The following is a 21,743-nucleotide window of genomic DNA, read 5'->3' as shown; positions in this document are numbered from 1 at the left end:
CAGGCGAGTTGTAGGCTGGAGGCTGTAGTGCACGGAAGCAGCGGGTAGACATCAGCTAACAATCCCGATGATGAACACAGGCGAGTTGTAGGCTGGAGGCTGTAGTGCACGGAAGCAGTGGATAGACAACAGCTAACAGTCACGATAATGAACACAGGCGAGTTGCAGGCTGAAGGCTTATAGTGCACGGAGGCAGCGGATAGGAATCAGCTCACTGACTTGATGAGGAACAGGTGAGTGGATGTAAAGTAACGGTTGGAGTGCACAGAGGCAGCGGGTAGGAACCAGCAAACAGTCACAGTGAAATATAATAGCGATGAAGTGGATTAGAGGACTGAAGTGCACGGAGGCAGCGGATAGGAATCAGCAAACAGTCACAATAATAAGTAGTAGCGTTGAAGTGGTTTGGAAGACTGTAGTGCACGGAGGCAGCGGATAGGAATCAGCTAACAGTCACGATGATATAGTTGATGGTAGAAGTGGTATGGGGACCACAGTAGTAGAAGTGGTTTGGAAACCACAGAGGTAGAAGTGGTTTGGAAACCACAGGAATCAGCAGCGCTGAAAACACGAGGAATACAGGAACACCTTCAGAGACTCATAGGGAATGAGACTCCAAGATCAGGCAACGTGGTGTTGACCACAGGTGCTTAATATAGGGAGTGTTGCCTGATCTGCCAATTGAGTTAAAGGGACATACACAGAAGTATAGGAAAGGGCTGCGCATGCGCAGACCCTCAGGATGGAGGACGGCCACGGTTCCTAAATGTCCGGGAAGAGGCACTCACGGTACGGTGAGTGACAGTACCCCCCCTTTTAAAGGTGGGCACAGAACGCCTGGAACCGGGCTTGTCCGGATTTTTGGAGTAGAACTTCTTCAAAAGGGCAGGAGCATTAAGATCTTCGGCTTTGATCCAAGAGCGCTCCTCAGGACCAAAGCCCTTCCAATGAACGAGGAAACGGAGGACTCCTCGCGAAATTTTTGCATCCAATACTTCAGTAATCTCGAAATCCTCCTCCTGATGAACTTGAACTGGCTGTGGAGCTGAGGGAGGAGTTGAGAAACGGTTGATGATAAGAGGTTTGAGTAAAGACACATGGAAGGCATTGGAAATCCGAAGATTCTTAGGAAGAAGAAGTTTCACACATACTGGATTGATTACTTGAATGATCCTATATGGACCAATAAAACGAGGGGCGAATTTCATAGATGGAACCTTCAAACGAATGTTTTTAGTAGATAACCAGACACGATCTCCAATTTTTAGTGGTGGAATAGCCCGCCTCTTCTTATCTGCGAAAGATTTATATTTGATAGATGTCTTCTTTAAACAGGTTTTGACCTGAGACCAGATATTTTTAAAGGTCTGACAAGCGATCTCCACCGCAGGAACTTGGGTGGGCGGGAGGGCAGGAAATTCCGGAAAAGACGGATGGTGACCGTAGACCACAAAAAATGGAGTTTTGGATGATGACTCATGATACATGTTGTTATGGGCGAATTCAGCCCAAGGGAGCAACTCTACCCAGTTGTCTTGATTGGCTGATGAGAACATCCTTATAAAAGTCTCAAGATCTTGATTGACACGTTCAGTTTGTCCGTTAGATTGCGGATGGTAAGAAGATGAGAGTGCTAATCGTATGCCCAAGGTTTTACAAAGGGCTCGCCAGAATCTGGAAACGAATTGTACTCCTCTATCCGACACAATCTCAGACGGACATCCATGAATACGGAAGATCTCTTTAATGAAATGTTCAGCCAGAATGGATGAGGAAGGCAAACCAGCCAGAGGAATGAAATGAGCCATCTTCGAAAATCTGTCCACCACCACCCAAATAGTGTTATGATTCTTACTAGGTGGTAAGTCAGTAACGAAATCCATACTAATATGGGTCCACGGTTTGGACGGAATGGGTAGTGGTCGCAGCAACCCTGCTGGAGTTCTGCGGGAGGATTTAAACTGGCAACATAGCTCACAGGAAGCAATGAACTCTTTGACGTCTCTCCTCATTGAAGGCCACCAGTAACTTCGAGAGAGAATCTCAAAGGTCTTGTGTTCACCGGCGTGCCCAGAAAAACGAGAGGCATGGAACCACAAAAGGATTTTCCTCCTTAGAGTAGGAGGCACGAGGGTCTTCCCAAATGGTAGCGTTTTGGTGGATGAAGCAGCCAGTGAGATACATTTGGGGTCTAGAATGGTATGGTTGGAAACCTCTTCTATATCAGAGGGCGTCATAAAAGCTCTAGATAAAGCGTCAGCTTTTTTGTTCTTGGCAGCTGGTTTGAAGGTTATTATTAATTCAAAACGGGAAAAGAAAAGAGACCATCTTGCTTGACGAGGGTTCAAGCACTGGGCAGACTGGAGATATGACAAGTTCTTATGATCTGTGAAGATCGTCACCGGATGGCGAGCTCCTTCCAGTAAGTATCTCCATTCCTCTAATGCAGCTTTGATAGCCAGTAACTCCTTGTCTCCGATAGTATAATTCTTCTCTGCGGGCAGGAGACCCCGAGAATAAAAGGCACAAGGATGAAATTTTTGCTGTTCCGAGCGTTGGGAGAGAATAGCTCCTAAGCCCACATTAGAGGCATCTACTTCCAGGAAGAAGGGGAGTGTCACATCAGGCTGTCGAAGGATTGGAGCCGAAGAGAAGGACTCTTTTAGTATTTGGAAGGCTTGAAGAGCCTCAGGTGACCATTGCTTAGGATTAGCCCCCTTCCTAGTCAAGGCCACAATAGGAGATGCAATGGAAGAAAAGTCTTGAATGAAGCGTCTATAGTAATTGGCAAAACCTAAAAAACGCTGGATGGCACGAAGAGTAGTTGGCTGGGGCCAATGTAGTACAGCATTCACCTTGTCGGGATCCATTTTCAGGCCATCTCCGGAAACTATATACCCCAAGAATGGAATCTGGGGTAATTCGAATGAACATTTTTCTAATTTACAGAACAATGAATTTTTCCGTAGCCTGGAAAGGACTTCTGCCACATGTTGGTGGTGAGAAGGCAGGTCCTGTGAAAAGATCAATATGTCGTCCAGGTAGACGACGACACATACATATAATAAGTCCCGGAAGATCTCATTAATGAACCCTTGAAAAACAGCGGGGGCATTACACAGCCCGAAAGGCATTACCAGATATTCGTAATGCCCGTCTCTGGTGTTAAACGCTGTCTTCCATTCGTCACCGGAACGAATTCTGATTAAATTGTAGGCACCACGAAGATCCAACTTAGTAAAGATACGAGCTCCCTTGATGCGATCGAATAGCTCAGTGATCAGCGGAATGGGGTACCGATTCTTGATAGTAATGGCATTGAGTCCACGAAAATCTATGCAAGGGCGTAAAGATCCATCCTTCTTTTTAACGAAGAAGAACCCAGCTCCCGCGGGAGAGGTGGAAGGTCGAATAAACCCACGCTGGAGGTTCTCCTGTATATACTCAGATGTAGCTTGAGTTTCAGGTAACGAGAGTGGATAGACCCGGCCCCTGGGTGGAGTCTTGCCAGGTAGAAGATCGATCGGACAATCCCAAGAACGATGAGGAGGAAGTCGTTCAGACTGAGCTTTATCAAAAACATCGGTAAATGAAGCATATTGAGGAGGGAGTCCCGGTGAGGTAGATGAGATGGAAGATTGCTGTACTTTGAGAGGAATGACTTGGGAAAGGCAACGATGGTGACATTCAGACCCCCAAGACGTGACTTGAGGGGTGCGCCAGTCAATCTGGGGAGAGTGACACTGAAGCCATGGAAGGCCTAAGACAATTGGACTTGTCGTAACAGGAAGGATTAAAAACGATATTTCTTCATGATGCAGGGCACCAATCTGAAGGGTTACTGGAGACGTACTCTGAGTGATGAGACCGTTGATGAGACGTGATCCATCTATAGCCGTCACAGTAATGGGTGTTTTTAAGGTAATCACAGGTAGAGACCATTGATTTACTAATGATTTGGAAATAAAATTTCCTGCTGCTCCGGAATCAATCAATGCCTGTGACTCAAAGGTTTTGGTAGCACAGGAAATCGTAACGTCAAAGGCACAGACTTTAGATTTCATGGAAGATGGAGAGGACTCCAGGGACCCTAACTTCACCTCTCCAGAACTAGTTAGGGCCTGGCATTTCCCGATCTCTTAGGGCAAGAGCTGAGCATATGAGTGGAATCGGCACAATAGATACAGAGTCTATTCTTTACTCTTCGTTTCCTCTCCTCTGAAGATAATTTGGAACGTCCTATCTCCATGGGAATCACAGAGGGTGAAACTGGACGAAATTGAGGGTTAGAACGAAGAGGTGTTTTAGCCGAAGTTGTTTTCTCAGCCTCTCTTTCACGAAATCTCATATCAACACGATGGCAAAGAGAGATCAGATCTTCAAGTGACGAAGGAAGCTCCTGGGTAGTCAGTGCATCTTTAATTTTATCGGAGAGCCCCTGCCAGAAGGCGGCAACTAGAGCTTCAGTGTTCCACTGAAGTTCAGAGGCTAAGATCCTAAATTGAATGACGTACTGTCCTACTGTATGAGATCCTTGTCGCAGACGGAGGATGCTGGAAGCAGCGGAGGTCACACGACCTGGTTCATCGAACACACTTCGAAATGTAGCAATGAATTTGGCACTATCTTGCAATATTGGGTCGTTTCTTTCCCACAGAGGGGAGGCCCAAGCCAGGGCTTGTCCAGAAAACAAAGAGATAAGATAGGCCACTCTGGAACGATGGGTAGAAAAATTTTGAGGTTGGAGCTCAAAATGGACTGAACATTGGTTAAGGAAACCCCTACAAGTTTTGGGGTCCCCATCGTACTTTGACGGAGTAGGCAGGTGAAGCGTAGAAGCTGTAGACACCTGGGATGGCACTGGGGAAACGGAGGAAAGCACAGGAGCCTCAGTAGTAGCTGTCACTGTCTGTCCAGATGTTCCTTGGGAGGTTAACGATTGATAACACTGAAGTAACAGCTGTTGGCGGGCATCCTGTTGCTCTACACGGCTGACCAGATGCTGCAGCATCTCTTTGGCTGTAGGTTCCGTATCTGGGTCTGTCATGGCCTGATCTTACTGTCACGGGCACTAGAAGTCTTTACCCAGGGATCACCAGGTGGTAGGCTTACCAGAGCAATATAGATGGTAATAGGGTACTCTGGTAGCTGGGTGATCACGGAACCGGAAACAGCAGATGATGAGATGCTCAGGAAAGTCTATGACTAGCAGCACTGGTAATATGGAGGTAATAGTACACGAGGAACTGTAGGACAAGGACACGTGAAGGTAGTCAGTGGTCTGCGATAGCAAGTTGTACCACTGCTATAGTGAGGAGGAATGTCCAACAGAAACGAGGAGGTGATGAGAGTCAGCGGTCTGCGGATAGCAAGTTATACCGCTGTCTGAGTGAAGGAATGGAATCCAAGTGGAGGTATCCGGGGAGTCAGTGGTCTGCGATAGCAAGTTGTACCACTGCTATGTGAGAGGATACTGGAACAGGTGATACTGGAGACAGGGATCAGTGGTCTGCTACTAGCAAGTTGTACCACTGAATATATATGTGAGGAGGTGCACGGGGAGAGACTGCAACACAGGATATACACAGGCACCTTATATACGATCCACAGTAACATGCACAATATGTATATAAATGACTGAACAGGTCTGCAAATATAGGAAGTCTCTTGAAGCAGTCCAGCACAAGTTAACACAGTCAATGATGGCAATAGACTCAGCGGATAGCAGACTCCAGAGGAGAACCAACACAGTCCAGCAAGATATGCAATACACCAGCACAGTCAATGAGAATTATGCATACCGTGGTTCAGAAGCAGATAGTCAGATAGGAGTGCAGGGATACCTGAGCGGCAGGAGGCCGGCTGGATGAGAAGTCCCAGGATACCTGAGGCAGCAATCAGTAGGTGCAGCGCACAGATAAGTAGACCAACAGGGACACGAATCCACAGGAATCAATAACACGTGGAACTGGACTCACGCAGGACCCAGGAGAGTGGAGACGATCCAGCAGAGGAGTAGTAGATGAGATATAAATCCAATGCAGACGGGAGGGTAGACCTGCGGGACACGTGAAGGCGTGGAGAGCGGATCAGCAGTAGATGGATGATAGCGCGATCAGCAGCAGCAGGACTCTGCGGTACACGGAGGTAACCAGTAGCAACCAATAGTTGTCAGTAGCGATGGCACACGAGATAGCAGAGCAGACCAGGAGCTGTTGATCACGGAGAGTAGCAAATGGCAATGAGAGCAGCAGTCTCGAGGAAACACAGAAGAGCTGAGAAGAGACTGCAGTGCACAGGAGCAGCGGATAGGAATCAGCTAACTTGTCACGATGATGAACACAGGCGAGTTGTAGGCTGGAGGCTGTAGTGCACGGAAGCAGCGGGTAGACATCAGCTAACAATCCCGATGATGAACACAGGCGAGTTGTAGGCTGGAGGCTGTAGTGCACGGAAGCAGCGGATAGACAACAGCTAACAGTCACGATAATGAACACAGGCGAGTTGCAGGCTGAAGGCTTATAGTGCACGGAGGCAGCGGATAGGAATCAGCTCACTGACTTGATGAGGAACAGGTGAGTGGATGTAAAGTAACGGTTGGAGTGCACAGAGGCAGCGGGTAGGAACCAGCAAACAGTCACAGTGAAATATAATAGCGATGAAGTGGATTAGAGGAATGAAGTGCACGGAGGCAGCGGATAGGAATCAGCAAACAGTCACAATAATAAGTAGTAGCGTTGAAGTGGTTTGGAAGACTGTAGTGCACGGAGGCAGCGGATAGGAATCAGCTAACAGTCACGATGATATAGTTGATGGTAGAAGTGGTATGGGGACCACAGTAGTAGAAGTGGTTTGGAAACCACAGAGGTAGAAGTGGTTTGGAAACCACAGGAATCAGCAGCGCTGAAAACACGAGGAATACAGGAACACCTTCAGAGACTCATAGGGAATGAGACTCCAAGATCAGGCAACGTGGTGTTGACCACAGGTGCTTAATATAGGGAGTGTTGCCTGATCTGCCAATTGAGTTAAAGGGACATACACAGAAGTATAGGAAAGGGCTGCGCATGCGCAGACCCTCAGGATGGAGGACGGCCACGGTTCCTAAATGTCCGGGAAGAGGCACTCACGGTACGGTGAGTGACAATGGCACATTTTATTTCTCTAACTGGACTGCCCACGGCCAGTCGTCTGGCAGATATCTTTATCAAGGAGATATTCAGATTACATGGTTGCCCGAAGGAGATCATTTCAGACCGTGGAGTCCAATTCACATCCCGTTTTTGGAGAACCTTTTGTAAGAGATTGAACATAGAATTGAAATTCTCTTCGGGATATCATCCTCAAACCAATGGACAGACGGAGCGAATCAATCAGGATCTCGAGACATTTCTTCGCTGTTTTACCTCTGACAATCAGAATAAATGGTCTCAATTCCTTCCGTGGGCGGAGTTCTCCCATAACCAACACATTCATGAGTCTACCGGATTCTCCCCATTCTTTATTGTATATGGAAGTCATCCTGTGTTTCCGGATCCTTTTCCAGTGTCCTCTTCACCGGTTCCAGCCGTAGATACTCTTTATCGGGAGTTTTCTCTCATTTGGGCTAAGACTAAGAGGGCTTTACTCAAGGCTACTCAGCATCACAAAATCTTTGCAGATCGTCATCGGAGGGCCACTCCTCTCTTAAAGGTGGGAGACCAAGTATGGCTATCCACCCGGGACCTAAGACTAAAAGTTCCTTCTATGAAGATGGCTCCTCGATTTATTGGCCCGTACACCATCATGCAAGTAATTAATCCTGTATGCTTTAAATTGAAACTTCCTCCTTCTCTGAGATGTCATAATACGTTTCATGTCTCATTACTACGACCAGTGGTACTCAATAAATTCTATCGTCCTCCCTGTCGTCCCCCACCAATACAAACCTCTTCTGGAACAGAATTCGAAGTCAATCGGATCTTGGCCTCTCGCATTCTTCGTGGCAAACAGCAATTTCTTGTCCATTGGAAAGGATTTGGCCCAGAGGAGAGATCATGGGTGGACAAGCAGGACCTTCGCGCTCCTAGAATTCTTAAAAGGTTCCTTCAAACAGGAGGAAGAAGAGGAGGGTATACTGTCAGGCGCCGTTCCGCATGGCCGCCTGTCTGCTGACAGCGCGTCTGGTTGCATAGCAACCAGACGCATCACTTCCGGATCCCCCTGCCGTCCGACCTCTGGGTGTGATGACGCGCCCCGTTGCTAGGCAATGGGACGCTATGAAGGATTCCCGGCGGCAGGTATGACAGCGCTGAAGCGCTGATTCTGATTGGGCTACCACAGTATTTAAACCTTTTCCTGCCCTCTCACCAGTGCCAGAGTATCAGGTCTTCCTGCCTCCAGCGTTTGTGTATACCAGTTGCTGTATTCGTTCCTGACTATCCTCGTGCTGCTTGTGACCCCTTGACCCGGACTGTTTGACCACCCCTATTTGGATTCTGCCTTTGTACTGTTCTCCCTGAAAGTTACCGACCCGGCTTGCCTCACCATTCTTCTGGATTTCCCTTTGTACCTCTTCTACCTGAACGTTGCTGACCCGGCCTGTCTGACACCTCCTTGTATCTCGCTGTGGACTCTAGGAAGGACCGCGACCTGCATGTCCCTGCAGCGGAGTCAATACTTCCTTGCGGGGGTTCCTGGTGAATACCAGGGGCACGTTAGACTCCGCGCCTTCCTCTGAGTTGCGCCAACAACAGCAGGTACCCACTATCAGTCGTGACAAACAGATACCCCTTTCCCCTCGTTTCTGAGCTATTTGACGACATAAGCAGCTCCAAAATCTTCTCCCAACTGGATTTACAGGGAGCCTACAATGTTATCCGGATCCGGGAGGGGGATGTGTGTAAAACTGCCTTCAGTACTCGCGATGGACACTACGAGTACTTAGTGATGCCCTTCGAACTTTGTAATGCTCCTGTGGTGTTACAGTCCTTCATTAATGAAATCTTCCGTGACCTGCTCTACAGTACGGTGGTTTTTTATCTGCATGACATTCTGATTTTCTCTCTTGACCTTATTTCCCACCGGTCACATGTAAAGGAGGTTCTATCCCATCTACGTGCTAACCAGTTGTTTTGCAAGCTTGAAAAATGTGTTTTTGAAGTTCCTCAGATCTCATTCTTGGGGTATATCATTTCTTTCTCTGGTCTCCAGATGGATCCGGAGAACTTTCTTCCCATCTCAACTGGCCTCAACCCTCCGGCTTAAAAACTGTGCAACGTTTCATTGGCTTTGTCAATTACTACAGGCAATTTATCAAGCACTTTTCCAACTTGATTGCCCCCATTACCGCTCTCACCCGGTGATCAGCCAAGCCTAGAAAGTGGACCCCTGAGGCCATCGCTGCATTTTCCACCTTGAAGGAGGCCTTGGTTTCTGCCCCAGTCCTGACTCAGCCAAATCAGGAGAAACCTTTTTTCCTGGAGGTGGACACCTCCTCAGTCAGAGTTGGGGCTGTTCTTTCGCAAGAATTTCCTTCGAGTGATTTACATCCCTGTGGTTTTTTCTCTAGAAAATTCTCCACCTCTGAACATAACTATGGGATTGGTCTCAAAGGCCTGCTGGCCATTAAATCTGCGCTTGACGAGTGGGAGCATTTTTTAGAAGGATCTCGTCATCCAGTTACGGTCTACACTGACCACAAGAATCTTGTCTACCTTCGGGATGGTCTTAATTTTTTACCAGCTTTGACCTGAAATTGACTTACTGTTCCAGTGCTCAGAATTCCCGGGCTGATGCACTACCCCGGTCATTTGTTGAGTCTGATCTCAGCCCTACCTCTGAACTTCCACACATATTTGAGCCTTCCAGTATTGTTGCTCTGACCAGGACTTCAGCTAAGACCCCTCCTGCCGGCTGTTCCTATTTGGAACCACATCTCCACCTCAAGGCTCTTTGTTGGGTTCACACACCACAAAATTCGCAGCCCATACTGGCTTTGTACAAAAACTCTCTCCTTACTGTCTCGTCATTACTGATGGCCCACTCTTTGTGCTGATGTGAAGGAATTTGTTGCCACATGTGCTACTTGTGCCCAGAATAAAGTACCCAGACAACCTCCATCTGGGTTACTTTTGCAATTGCCTGTCCCTGATCGTCTCTGGGCAAGTGTATCCTTGGATTTTATTATGGACCTACCTCCCAGCAACGGCTTTAATACCATCTGGGTAACTGTGGACAGATGCTCAAAAATGGCTCATTTTGTCCCTTTGATTAATACTTGAGCAAGTTTGGAAACGGAGGGAAGACCTTTCAAAGAAATTTTCCATCTGCATGGGTGTCCACATGAAATCATATCCAATCACGGAGTACAATTAATTTCTCCTTTCTGGAGGGCCTTCTGTAAAGATCTGGGGATGAGATTGAAATTCTCCTCTGGTTATCACCCCTAGACTAATGGTCAGACAGAACAGGTTAACCAAGATCTTGAATTAATTTTCCGCTGTTTCTCCAATAACAACCAATCTGACTGGAGCATTTTACTTCCCTGGGCAGAGTTTGTTCATAACAACCATACCCATGAATCTTCTGGTTCCTCCCCCTTTTTTATTGTATATGGTGCGCACCCCCATTCTTCCTGATTTTTCCTCCTTCCCGAAAAGGACAGTTCCTGCTGCTCATGCTATGGTTCTGGGCAGACCCCAAAGAGAAGCCGTTACAGTCCTCTCAGCAGTATAAACTCGCAGCAGACCGTCATCGGAAAATGGTACCAGTTCTGCAAGTTGGGGACAAGGTGTGGCTCTCCACACAGAACCTTAAGCTACGGGTACCCTCAATGAAATTGGCCCCATGTTCATGGAGCCTTTTTCCAGTACTTCAGGTGGTTAATCCCGTAACCTACAAAATTCAACTTCCTCCCACTCTTAAAGTACACAATACCTTCCATATTTCCTTGCTGAAACCACTAGTGCTCAATAAATTCTCTCATTTTCCATCTTCGACTCATCCTATTCCCACAGCTTCTGGAGTACAAAATGTGTCATAACTTGGATACTGGCAAGCTCCATGGACGCTACCAGTATTTGGTCTACTGGAAAGGCTTCGGCCCTGAGGATAGGTCCTGGGTGTATGAGGAGAATCTCAATGCTCTATGTTTGTTGGCCTTCTGGAAAAAAAAATGGGGGGGTGTACTGTCAGGCGCCATCCCCGCACTCACCATCAGTGCCAGGGACGGACGCCTTCCTCTGCCGGCAGCACTATCTGTTGCTAGGCAGCTGGACGCTGTCTTCTCTCCTCAGGATTGCTCTGCGCATGTTTGTCCACTCGTGTCTCCGTTTCCTAGCAACGAGATGCTTCTCTGCACTTCCTGTCAGCGGTCAGCTGTCCAGGCCGCCGCCTCCACTGCCACCAATCAGGAATTGGGTTCCACTATTTAAACCTGCCTCTAACACTAGGTAGACGCCAGAGTATCTAGGTCTTCCTATGCTCCAGCATTCCAGCCTGTTTCCCTGCTCTCACACTGACCTCCTGTGTACCGACTCGGCTCTCCCTGGTTCTTCTTCTGGATCTCCCTTCAGCATGATTGCTCCCGCTGTATCTGACCTTTGGCTTGCTGACTCCAATTTGCCTTTTCCTTTGATACCACGTTTTCCAGTACGATTTGACCTCTGCCAGCAAAACCACATCTGTTCACCATCCACTCCGCTGATAGCTAGCTTGGAGGGCCGCGACCTGCACGTCCCTTGCAGCAAACTCCCTTGCGGGGGTCCCTGGTGAAGACCAGGGGCATGTTTAGACTCTGCGACTCCTGGCTTAGCAGCGCAACTATCAGCAAGTGGCCTTCAGACCCCGTGACTCGTGACAGTTATGATAAGGGTGTTAACAGAAGAACGGCTGAGGTGCAATACAAAATTCTCTTTGGTAGTGTTGTGCACCTCAAATTGCGCAAGTGCACATATACTGCCAAAACACATAGGTTTACAGAGAGATGGTAATGTTTGAAGGGACCCCAGAAGTTTTACTGGCTGGTGGGGTTGGGCGGAATAAGGTTATTGTTTACAGAGTAGACGTAACAGTGTACCTAGTTTTACGGAGCAGTGCGAAAATGAGATTTCATATTGTGGAGCAAGATTATTGAAATTAACTAATTGGAGTGGCTGATTGCTTTGTATAGGGGGGCACAGCCGCTTTCACTTTGCATCATCACTGAGCAGGCGGAGATCAGTTCTCGTACTATACTTTTTATGGGATGCATTTTGATGTGACGTTTACACTTTTGCACAGTGCGCTTCTACAGATTTCTCTGCCTGTCTACACACCAAGATGCACTTCTAGTTTGCAGAGACGTCTCACAAAGCAGCAGGGGAGGGGAAGTGTGTGATACATAGGCACAGAACTAAGGCATTTTGTGGTGTTCATCATCATAATTTATAAAGCGCCACTAATTTTGCAGCACTGTACAGAGAACTCACTCACATCAGTCCCTGCCCCAATAGAGTTTACAGCCTAAATTCTCTAACACACACAGACAGACTAGGGTCAATTTGATAGCAGCCAATTAACCTGCTAGTATGTTTTTAGATTGTGGGAGGAAACCCACGCAAACACGGTGAGAACATACAAACTCCACACAGATAAGGCCATGGTCAGGAATCAAACTCATGACCCCAGTGCTGTGAAGCAGAAGTGCTAACCACTAAGCCACCATGCTGCCCACTGTAATCTGGAGAAGCTCTGGGTGACATTTACGAAGTGCACTCAGTGTTAACTGAGTGCACTTCATAAATGCCATCGAGAGCTTCTTAAAAGCTTTGATGCCATGAAATGTCAAGCGGGTTTGATCCACACTCATAGATCAGGCCTCTGTTAAAATACATATACTTGGTATTCCTCTAATAAGTACAAGTTACAGAATAAAGTTTGGGGGTATTTTTTGGGTTACATTGTTAGTTGTGTAAAATTTTCTCTTGCTAAGTTTGGAAATTTTCCCTATATAACGCCTATAACTTATTTACTCAACTCTGCTACTGAAATAAAGCCTTATCTGTTCTGTAAAAAGCTATTTAAATTTAGTTGCGTGGTAAATGGAATAAAAGGTTATTCCTGTCTGGCTTCCTGAACGAAAAACATCAACTCAGACCTCTGATGCTGAAAGAGTTAAATATATTGTTGTTTTTTCCTTTTATGATATGAATGTTGTCCATTTGCTCTAAAAGGTAGGAACAATATATAAAATCTTACAATAAATGTTTTTCCCCTACAGTATGCCCATGAAAAGCTACAAGAGGTTCAAAAAGAGATTGATGCTTTGCAAAGTTCCACACAAAACCTGCTTGAATTTCTGTGTGAGGATGAAGATACTTTCCGCTTGGAGGAATGCTGCAAAATATTTAGCTGCTTTTGTCAGAAATTTCAGCTGGCCATAAAGGTGAGTAACTGGAGAAGAAATGGCTGCATGGTCTCCACAAAGAAGTCTTATCTCCCACTACAAGTAGTTGCCAGTAACGCATATAAGGAAAACATTCTGGGCCTGAGTGATTAAGGAGAGCAATTCAAAAAATGGAGTACATTTGATCCTGAACAAACCATGTTATAATGCAAGGTTTGCAAATTAGTTTATTATTTTGCACATAAAGAAAATACTGCCTTTTTTGTCATGTAGCACACAAATACTTGATAACGTAATTTTACACTGACATTTAAAGTTGATCTAGGACATGCTTTACCACAACTATAAATCTGCCCCCACATTTTAAATTTACCACCCCCTTCAATGCAACATGGTTTTTGCAAGGAGCCAAAACCATGTTGCATTGCTTTGCTCTTCTTAATGACTCAGGCCCTCTTTGTGTAATTGTGACTAGCACAGTGGACTGCATACACTACATATAGTTTCATGTAATTCTACAGAGCTGACTGTGAGCAAATTCAGGGGTTGCATTTGCTGTCTCTCTCTGTTTCCTATCATACTTTTCATTCTTACTAGACCTAGCCATGTACCAAGTAGCTTCATATTCCACCCCAATGATGTCACATGTATCACTTGAGTCTAGGCCACTGTCCCAAACTATTGTATTCTCAGGGGATTATTACCCATGTAACATTAACAGCAGAGCACTTGCAAAGAAGGTAACTGATGGTACCTCTCCTGAACAGTATTTGTATACATTTGCATAATTGTCGACATTTTAAAATAATTTCCTTTGACACTTTGCTGATGAGGTGGTGCATCTGAACACATTACAATGCTGTCTCGACAGATCTTGGAGTTCTACAGTTCCATCATGTGATGTTTACTGAATTCAATTATAATGTGCTTTTTTTGCATTTTAATGCTTAACTTCAATAAATACTAACTTATAAAGTCTAAAGAACAATAATAGATGCTAAGAATGGTATCTAGCACGCACAATCCATCAGTCCATCAATACAGAAAATTAGGTGTTGTGTAGCTTAGTATTTTAATGACTGTGAGTTTTAATTGTAAAAATATAAATCATATACATTATTGCATAATGCCAATCAGTCATGTGTCTGGGTGATTTTCCTCTAGGAAAATAAAGACCGTGAACTGGAAGAACAACGACGACAAGAATGGGAGAAGAACCGCTTACAGAGAAGACATTCCATGGCTACATGTGGTGCATTAGAGCCTCACCAGGCAATGGATGAACTTGAACTCACTTTGGAGAGGAACCTACGTAACACATGCAGACCATTAGGTGTTCGTCTGTGTAGAATACAATCTTTGGGGTCTAATAGGGCCACTTCCTCAATACCTTGTAGTGTCCAGAGAAAGAAAATCCAGGAATACTGTGACCAGAAGAATGCTGACCAGATGAGGGAGGTGTCTGAGCGTGTTCTAAGGCAGCAGATGGAATATAAAAATCGGAACAATGTCTACACTGGTAATAAAAGGGACTTATATCCAATGTCTGTAACACAGATTAGCACATCTTGTCAACCAGTATCCAAAGCTGACTTTCAAAAACCTAGTCAATCACTACCCAAGGATGGAACTGAGATTTCCCAATTGTCACTTGGGATACATGGATCGGATGTTTCTGAACAGTTACTATCTCATCCTGGACCTTTATATTCAGAGGAACAACAGAATATTAACCAACTGCAAGTTCAATGTATACCTGAGTTACTTGATAGTTCATTACGACAATCTTATTTAAAGTGTCCCATACACACCAAGATTGAAGTAGATACACTCACTCAACCAAATGAACAACCGTTCTTGTTGAGTCAGTTATTGGACCATTCAGAAACTGAAACTTCAGGACAATCCAAAACATTGTGTATTCCAGAAATGCCAAGACAATCATTTACCAGTCAGTCATTAGACCATCTAATACCTGAGACTTTAAGACAATCACAATCATTAGATGGACCAGAAATCCATGGACAGTCATCATCACAATTTACATGTCAGTTTCCCAAGGAATCACTATCTCATTCTGGACCAAAAGCCACCAGTCCATTAATATTTCAAACGGAAACTGAAATACCTTGTCAAATCTCATTCCCATCGGAATCGGAACCTACCATACATCCATTGTTAGCAGAACCTAAACATAACATATTTATTCAGTTACCTTCCCAATCAAGCTGTGGAAACTCACAAGACTTACTAGCAAAATATGGACCTGGAACTATTAGCCAAGTATCACAGTCTCAATCTAAGTTTACTGAGCCTTCACTCTGCCAGCCTGGATCAGACACTGTGAAACCAATACCAGTGCATTCTAATCCTGAGGATATCACCGAATCACTAACTCAATCTGATCCTGCGTGTATTACACTATCATCACTTACCTCAAAAACCCAATCACAATACCATTCAGAAATTGAGATCTTAAATAATCCATCAGACTTTTCTATATCTCAGAACCCTAAACAATTACCAGCAAAGTACACAGATGAGAATAGAACCCAAACACTAGATCAGAGTGATATTAAATTACTTGGACACATGCTTTATCAATCTGCACCTGAAACCTTCAAGGTGTTAGAAAACCATGCTGGATCTGACACTCATTTACATAAGACCCATAAGCAATCACTCTTGCAGTCTGGATATGTAGTTTCCATACAGTCAGTAGATCAACCTGAATCAAAGATATTAACTCAGCTTGCGCTAATTTCAGTAGACCACCATAGATCTGCTACTTCCCTGCAGATATTGCAGCCGAATGAACTAGAAAACACTCAACAATTATTAGTCCCACATGAACCTACATCTTACTTGCAGACATTAGCTGCAATGAAAACTGAGACTGTGTCCGATCCATTGGTCCACCCTCAACCTGAAACTCTTAAACATTCTGAATCTCCCATACAATATTGTTCCCAGTCTACTGTTAAGAATCCTAAACAATCATTACCCCAATCTACTACTAAGACATTTAAGCAAACACTTTTGAAATCTACAATGAAGAATCCCAAACAGTCATTAACTATGCCTGGGTGTCATGTGTCCAGTCCATCATTAATCCCATCTAGAGTTGAAACGTCCAACAAAAATGAAACTCTGTCTAAATCTGAGACTCCAAGACTTTCACTATCCCAACCTGGATGTTTTATGTCCAGGATAAAACATGTGGAGCATTTGGCTGTCAAGCAACAAATTACAACAAAAGAAATAAATGGTCACATTCCACCTACACAAGAGAAGATTGTAGACCCACTGAATGAGACGTCAAGAGGGCTACAACCACGGAACATGGGATACAGTTTATTTGCAAAGGGTCCTAAAGATGTTTATGCTGCGGTACAAAGGGAAACTCTTAATCCTTGCTCTAAGTGGAAGAGGGAGTTAGAAAACACTTCAGAGAGGGGGGGCAGCGGTAGGGTAGAATCAAAGATAGAAAATAGCAGTGTGGAAAATGATAGGAACAGTTCTGAGCACAAGAGCAGAGATAATCTAAAAAATGCTATGATGGGAAGAAATGGAAGCAGCATCCCAAAGAAATCAAAACATAATGACATGGGAATTAGAAGAGTCTCTTTAACCAAAGATTTAGCCCCAGGGTCCACAAGTCCATCCGTTATAAAACAACCTATTTCCACCTGTAGGCAGGTACAAAAAGAGACCAGAGACAACAAGATACCACAAAAAGTAAGTTTATATAGTGCTGGGTCAATTAAGCCAACCTCGGGCAAAGTGACTGGGAGTTTCAAGGAGAAGAAGGAGAGTCCACATGCTAATAAGAATGAATTTGGCAAATCTGAGAGCAAATGCAGCCCATTAGTTACTTCTAAATATTGTATTGCCTCACCACTAAGGGAAAGCCCCAGGCATGGTAAAGAGCATGTGAGGGAGTCAGCCTGGACATCACAGACGCCACCTAAGAAATCTAGTTCTGTAGCTAAAGTGGCCATTCATGTTATTAAACACTGTGAGGTAAACTCAGCCCTTACTCGGGGGTCGAGAAACCCATACCTGGACACTCACCCAATCTGGAGGTGAATAGAAAAGAGAGAAATAAATATCTGAAATATGCATCACATGACACTGCAAACCCCACAGCTATTTGTGGTGTTAGAGCACCTAGTTCAAGCAGAGTGAAAGGGGCTCTACGTAAATTATGTGCAGAATATGTGCAAAGAGAAGTGTCTTGAGTTGGAGGAAGTTTGTAAAATATTGTGGTAAACATGACAGGCTACATTTAATAGTTGAAAGGGCTGTAAACTCCCAGTGTGTTTTATACAAAAGCATGGGTAAGAGGAACTAACTATGAGGAAGAGATACGGATTTTATATTGCTCCTAAGCAACGTAGTACTGTAAAGCAAACTGAAGCCCAGTACGAAGACAATGGTCTAAGATACTCTTAAAAATGACTGAAAATGCATATATATATATACATGTATCTGTAATTATTTCAAATATAACAGATTCAATTTGGGCTTGGAATATTATTTATTCACAATTATTGTGCAATCTATTTATTTATTTTTAGTCTTGGTGATTAACCAAAAATGACTGTTGATTCAAATTCTGAATTTCTATGGCTATTTCATCAGTATCCCTGGGGAAAATGTGTACCACAATATTTGTGTATACTTTTTAACAAAGCCTAAGTCACTATTTTGTGTAGAGTGCCCCAATGTTTATGGCGTTTACGACTGAGCAATGAATTAAGCACTCAAGGACCCCCTTTCATAGAAATTGGTGAATTGCTGATGTTTTTAAGTTACTTTATTACATATGAACACTTTGATTACTGTCACAAAATAATGAACTAAGAGGTTTTCTGTATTGTATGGTACTTACATTATCATGTTTCAGGTGATTAATCTACAAAAGGGGATCTATTGGTTTTACTTTATTGATTATGGTTATGAGGTTTGTAAAATTTTCTTCAATAAAGTTTGAGCTCTGATAAGAAAATAGGTTCTGAAAAGCATACTAAGAAAATATCTGCTAAGCAGTATTTTATGTAGGAAGCTTTTTTTATTTTTACAGCATAAGACGTAGATGGCCATTTGCATCTAAATTTGTTCAGTTACAACCAGCCCTTCTGTATAATCTGCTCTGCCATTTTACTGCATTACTATCATTTGCATCATTTGTAGCAGTAAAAATGTCCAGTATTGCCTGCAATCACATTACACCCAATCTCTTCCTTCATTTTAAATTTCCCATTTTTCCTAACACGTTTCTTATTGTGCCATTTTTCTTTTAACTATAGTTTACCTATAGTTTAATTAAAGAAAGTTAACTTGTCAAACACATGGGTAATGCATTTTTTTGTTATTTTGGAAGAGCAGTAAAGGAGGTGGGGGAGCCTCAGGAAGTTTTTGTTGCAAGTTTCTCTTCACTTGCAAATGTGGAGTTGTTCCCCGAGAACCGAACACAACTGAACTTAGCAGATCCGAGTACCGAGCCGAGCCGGCTCGGTACTTTGCAAAACGTCATCGTTACGTCATCGGATCTCGAGATTTTTGGATTCTATAAGTACCACCCTTTTCACAGAAGGGGTAGCACAGTTCTTGGTAGTCTGTAGAGCAGTTGGGCAGCATAGGTAGAATAGAAAGAGGAGGGGGTAGCAGTGTTCTTCAAAGTTTAAAGTGACATTCAGGAGAGCTCCATTGCTCCATTGTTAATTGTCATTGCTGAAATAGAATTAATAGGTCTGGCAGGCTTGGTCTTCTAAATCTGCAGTCCCATAATGTACAGTTTATATAGGTAACACACAAAGAGGAGAGCTGCATTGCTTCATTGCTAATTGTCATTGCTAAAATACAAATACTAGGACTGGCAGGCTTGGTGTAAATCTTAAGTCACATTGTACTGTGTTATATAGGTAACACACAAAGAGAAGAGCTTCATTGCTAATTGTCATTGCTGAAATACAAATACTAGGGCTGACAGGCTTGGTGTAAATCTGCAGTCACATTGTACTGTGTTATATAGATAACACACAAAGAGAAGAGCTCCATTGCTAATTGTCATTGCTGAAATACAAATACTAGGGCTGGCTGGCTTGGTTTTCTGAATTTGCAGTCAAATTGTACGGCGTTATATAGGTTACACACAAAGAGGAGAGCTCTATTGCTATCTGTCATTGCTAAAATAGATATGATAGGGCTGGCAGTCTTGGTCTAAATCTGCAGTCATATTGTAATGTGTTATAAAAATGGATTCACAGCAGTACACAAAAGACCGAAGCTTTATTGAGACAGAAATATAGGGAAGGGTGCATAAATTAATGCAAGACATTCAACAAAACTTCAAACAGTGATGGAGGAATGGGTTAGAGGGGGAGACACAAGCCCACGGTTTTATTGAATAAACAGACACAAAGGGGGAGAAGGAGAAGAGGGAGACAGAAAATCAATCATCTTCCTCTTCCTCAGGACTGTCAATGGTGTTATAGTTTCTTAGTAGGCTGTGGATCAGCCTGCAACAGTCCTGGATGGTCATCTTCTCCCTTTTCAAGATGAGGTGATTCCAGGCAAGCCAAATAGCGTCCTTAAAACTGTTCATAAGGCACCAGGCCTCCTGGATTGCTGTGCTGTTTCCCTTCTGGTGATGCAGAAGGGGCAGTGGATATATCGGCACAGGTTCTGGTGCATGAATGTCCTGAGAGGCAGACCCCCTGGATAGCCATCCATGCAATGTCTTTGTGTCTATTATTCAGCCTCTTAGAGGCCACATTCTCCCATACGTGTTTTGTTGTTGCAGCAGGGAGCCCTGGAACAGATTCCATAATGTGTTTAGCTCTGATGAGCTTGTGGACAGTTTTTGGCTTCCACAAGTCTGGTTTAAGTCCCTCCAGATGGTGGTCCCTCACAAATTGTCCAACATCCAGGTAAAACCAAGGTGTAGTCCAGTTGCAAGGGAAGGAGCTGTCCCACTTGTCCCAGCCAAGGGTCCTCCAAAGAGGCAGTAGGAAAAAGCGAGACATAAGCTTCCCAGCAGAGCAAATATTCTTTTCAATAAGAGTTGTGTGGATGCAGTTGCAGACAAAGAAGGCTCGCGGCATGGTGGGGATATCCAGAATCCCTTTCCCCCCTTTGAGGGTCTCCTTGTACATGACCACCCGCTTCACTCTGTCCATGTATTAGCTGAAGAATTACCACAGTTATCAAAGTAACAGGTGGAGCGATCAAATGAACCATAACTGATTTCATGACCCAAGGACAATTCCATCTTGCACCACTTTTCTTTACTGATACTGCTGAGTGGCAATGTTTCCTAGATGTGCTATGAACTGCCGTTTGTTTGAGTCATTGCTTTGTTTCTTAGCATCCAGCCAGGTTGCTGCAGTATTTGTCCGAAAGTGTATGAAAATAATACTTTGACCACCTGTGAGGTGGTCAGAATTTACTGCAAATGACTAGAAATTAGTGTTAATGAGGTTAATAATAATGTAGGAACAAAAAAAACAAAAAAATAATGTGATTTTAGCATATTTAGCAAAAAAATACAGATCCAAAACCAAAACACACAAGGGCGGTTTTGCCAAAACCAAAACACAAAGTTAATCCAGATCCAAAACCAAAACCAGAACACGGGGGTCAGTGAACATCTCTAGTTAGAATGTACTCCAGATAATGCTCTTTAGAATTCTACGTTAGAGCTCCCAGTTAGTAAAGAAATGCAATATGAAGGTGCTGGTGAGGAGCTGTGATTTCTATTACCTGGTATCCACCAGTCTGAAGAGTGTTGCAAAGGGAAAAGGTGTTATCAATAGCAACCAATAAGATAGTAACTGTCATTTTTTCAGTGCAGTTTAGACAATGAAAGAAAACATCTAATTGGCTGCTATGAGCCTCACCACCTTTAAACTTTGCACCATTTTTTTTATAAAAGGCCTTTACATGTCTGATGACAGATGAGTCCTGCACATGATTAGGTTAATGTACTAAGTGTATTATTTCATATATGGATTTTCAGTTTATAATTACTGTATGGGGTTTGGAAATTAGACTAAATAATAAACAAATTATATAGTTCACTAAACAAATGCAGCAGAGGAGTGTTAAAACCACAACAGGATAAAGCAATTCTAAAATGTGCATTTTGTTTGCTTAGTTACTTCTGACTTTCAAAGTTGAGATCTTAACATACCAGCTTGCTGCACTTCAGTTGCTCTATATCTCATATGATACTTAGTCAACACATTGATGTAGACCCAACCTAATCCCTTCTGTTAACAGGGGATTTATGGCAGGGTTGCTGATGATAACAATGTGACCTTTGGTGAGTGGTGCAATGTGAACATACAGGAGCTGAGGGACATATTGGTTT

General features: G+C 43.9%; 1 protein-coding gene across 1 annotated transcript in view; it reads left to right on the top strand.

Annotated features, from left to right (window-relative positions):
* Positions 1 to 18,469, top strand: part of LOC142100711 (uncharacterized) — a 102,148-nt gene extending 83,679 nt beyond the window's left edge. The window contains exons 11-12 of the mRNA XM_075184454.1: positions 13,241 to 13,405; positions 14,531 to 18,469. Of these exons, the coding sequence (XP_075040555.1) occupies positions 13,241 to 13,405; positions 14,531 to 17,455 (3,090 nt within the window). The 3' untranslated portion in view covers positions 17,456 to 18,469. The remainder of the gene's footprint in view (positions 1 to 13,240; positions 13,406 to 14,530) is intronic.
* Positions 18,470 to 21,743: the final 3,274 nt, after the last annotated feature.

This window comes from Mixophyes fleayi, chromosome 9, assembly GCF_038048845.1.
Source record: "Mixophyes fleayi isolate aMixFle1 chromosome 9, aMixFle1.hap1, whole genome shotgun sequence".
NCBI classification, from domain to species: Eukaryota; Metazoa; Chordata; class Amphibia; order Anura; family Limnodynastidae; genus Mixophyes; species Mixophyes fleayi.
The sequence above is the reverse complement of the archived record's forward strand: the minus strand, read 5'-3'. Positions and strand labels throughout refer to the sequence as shown.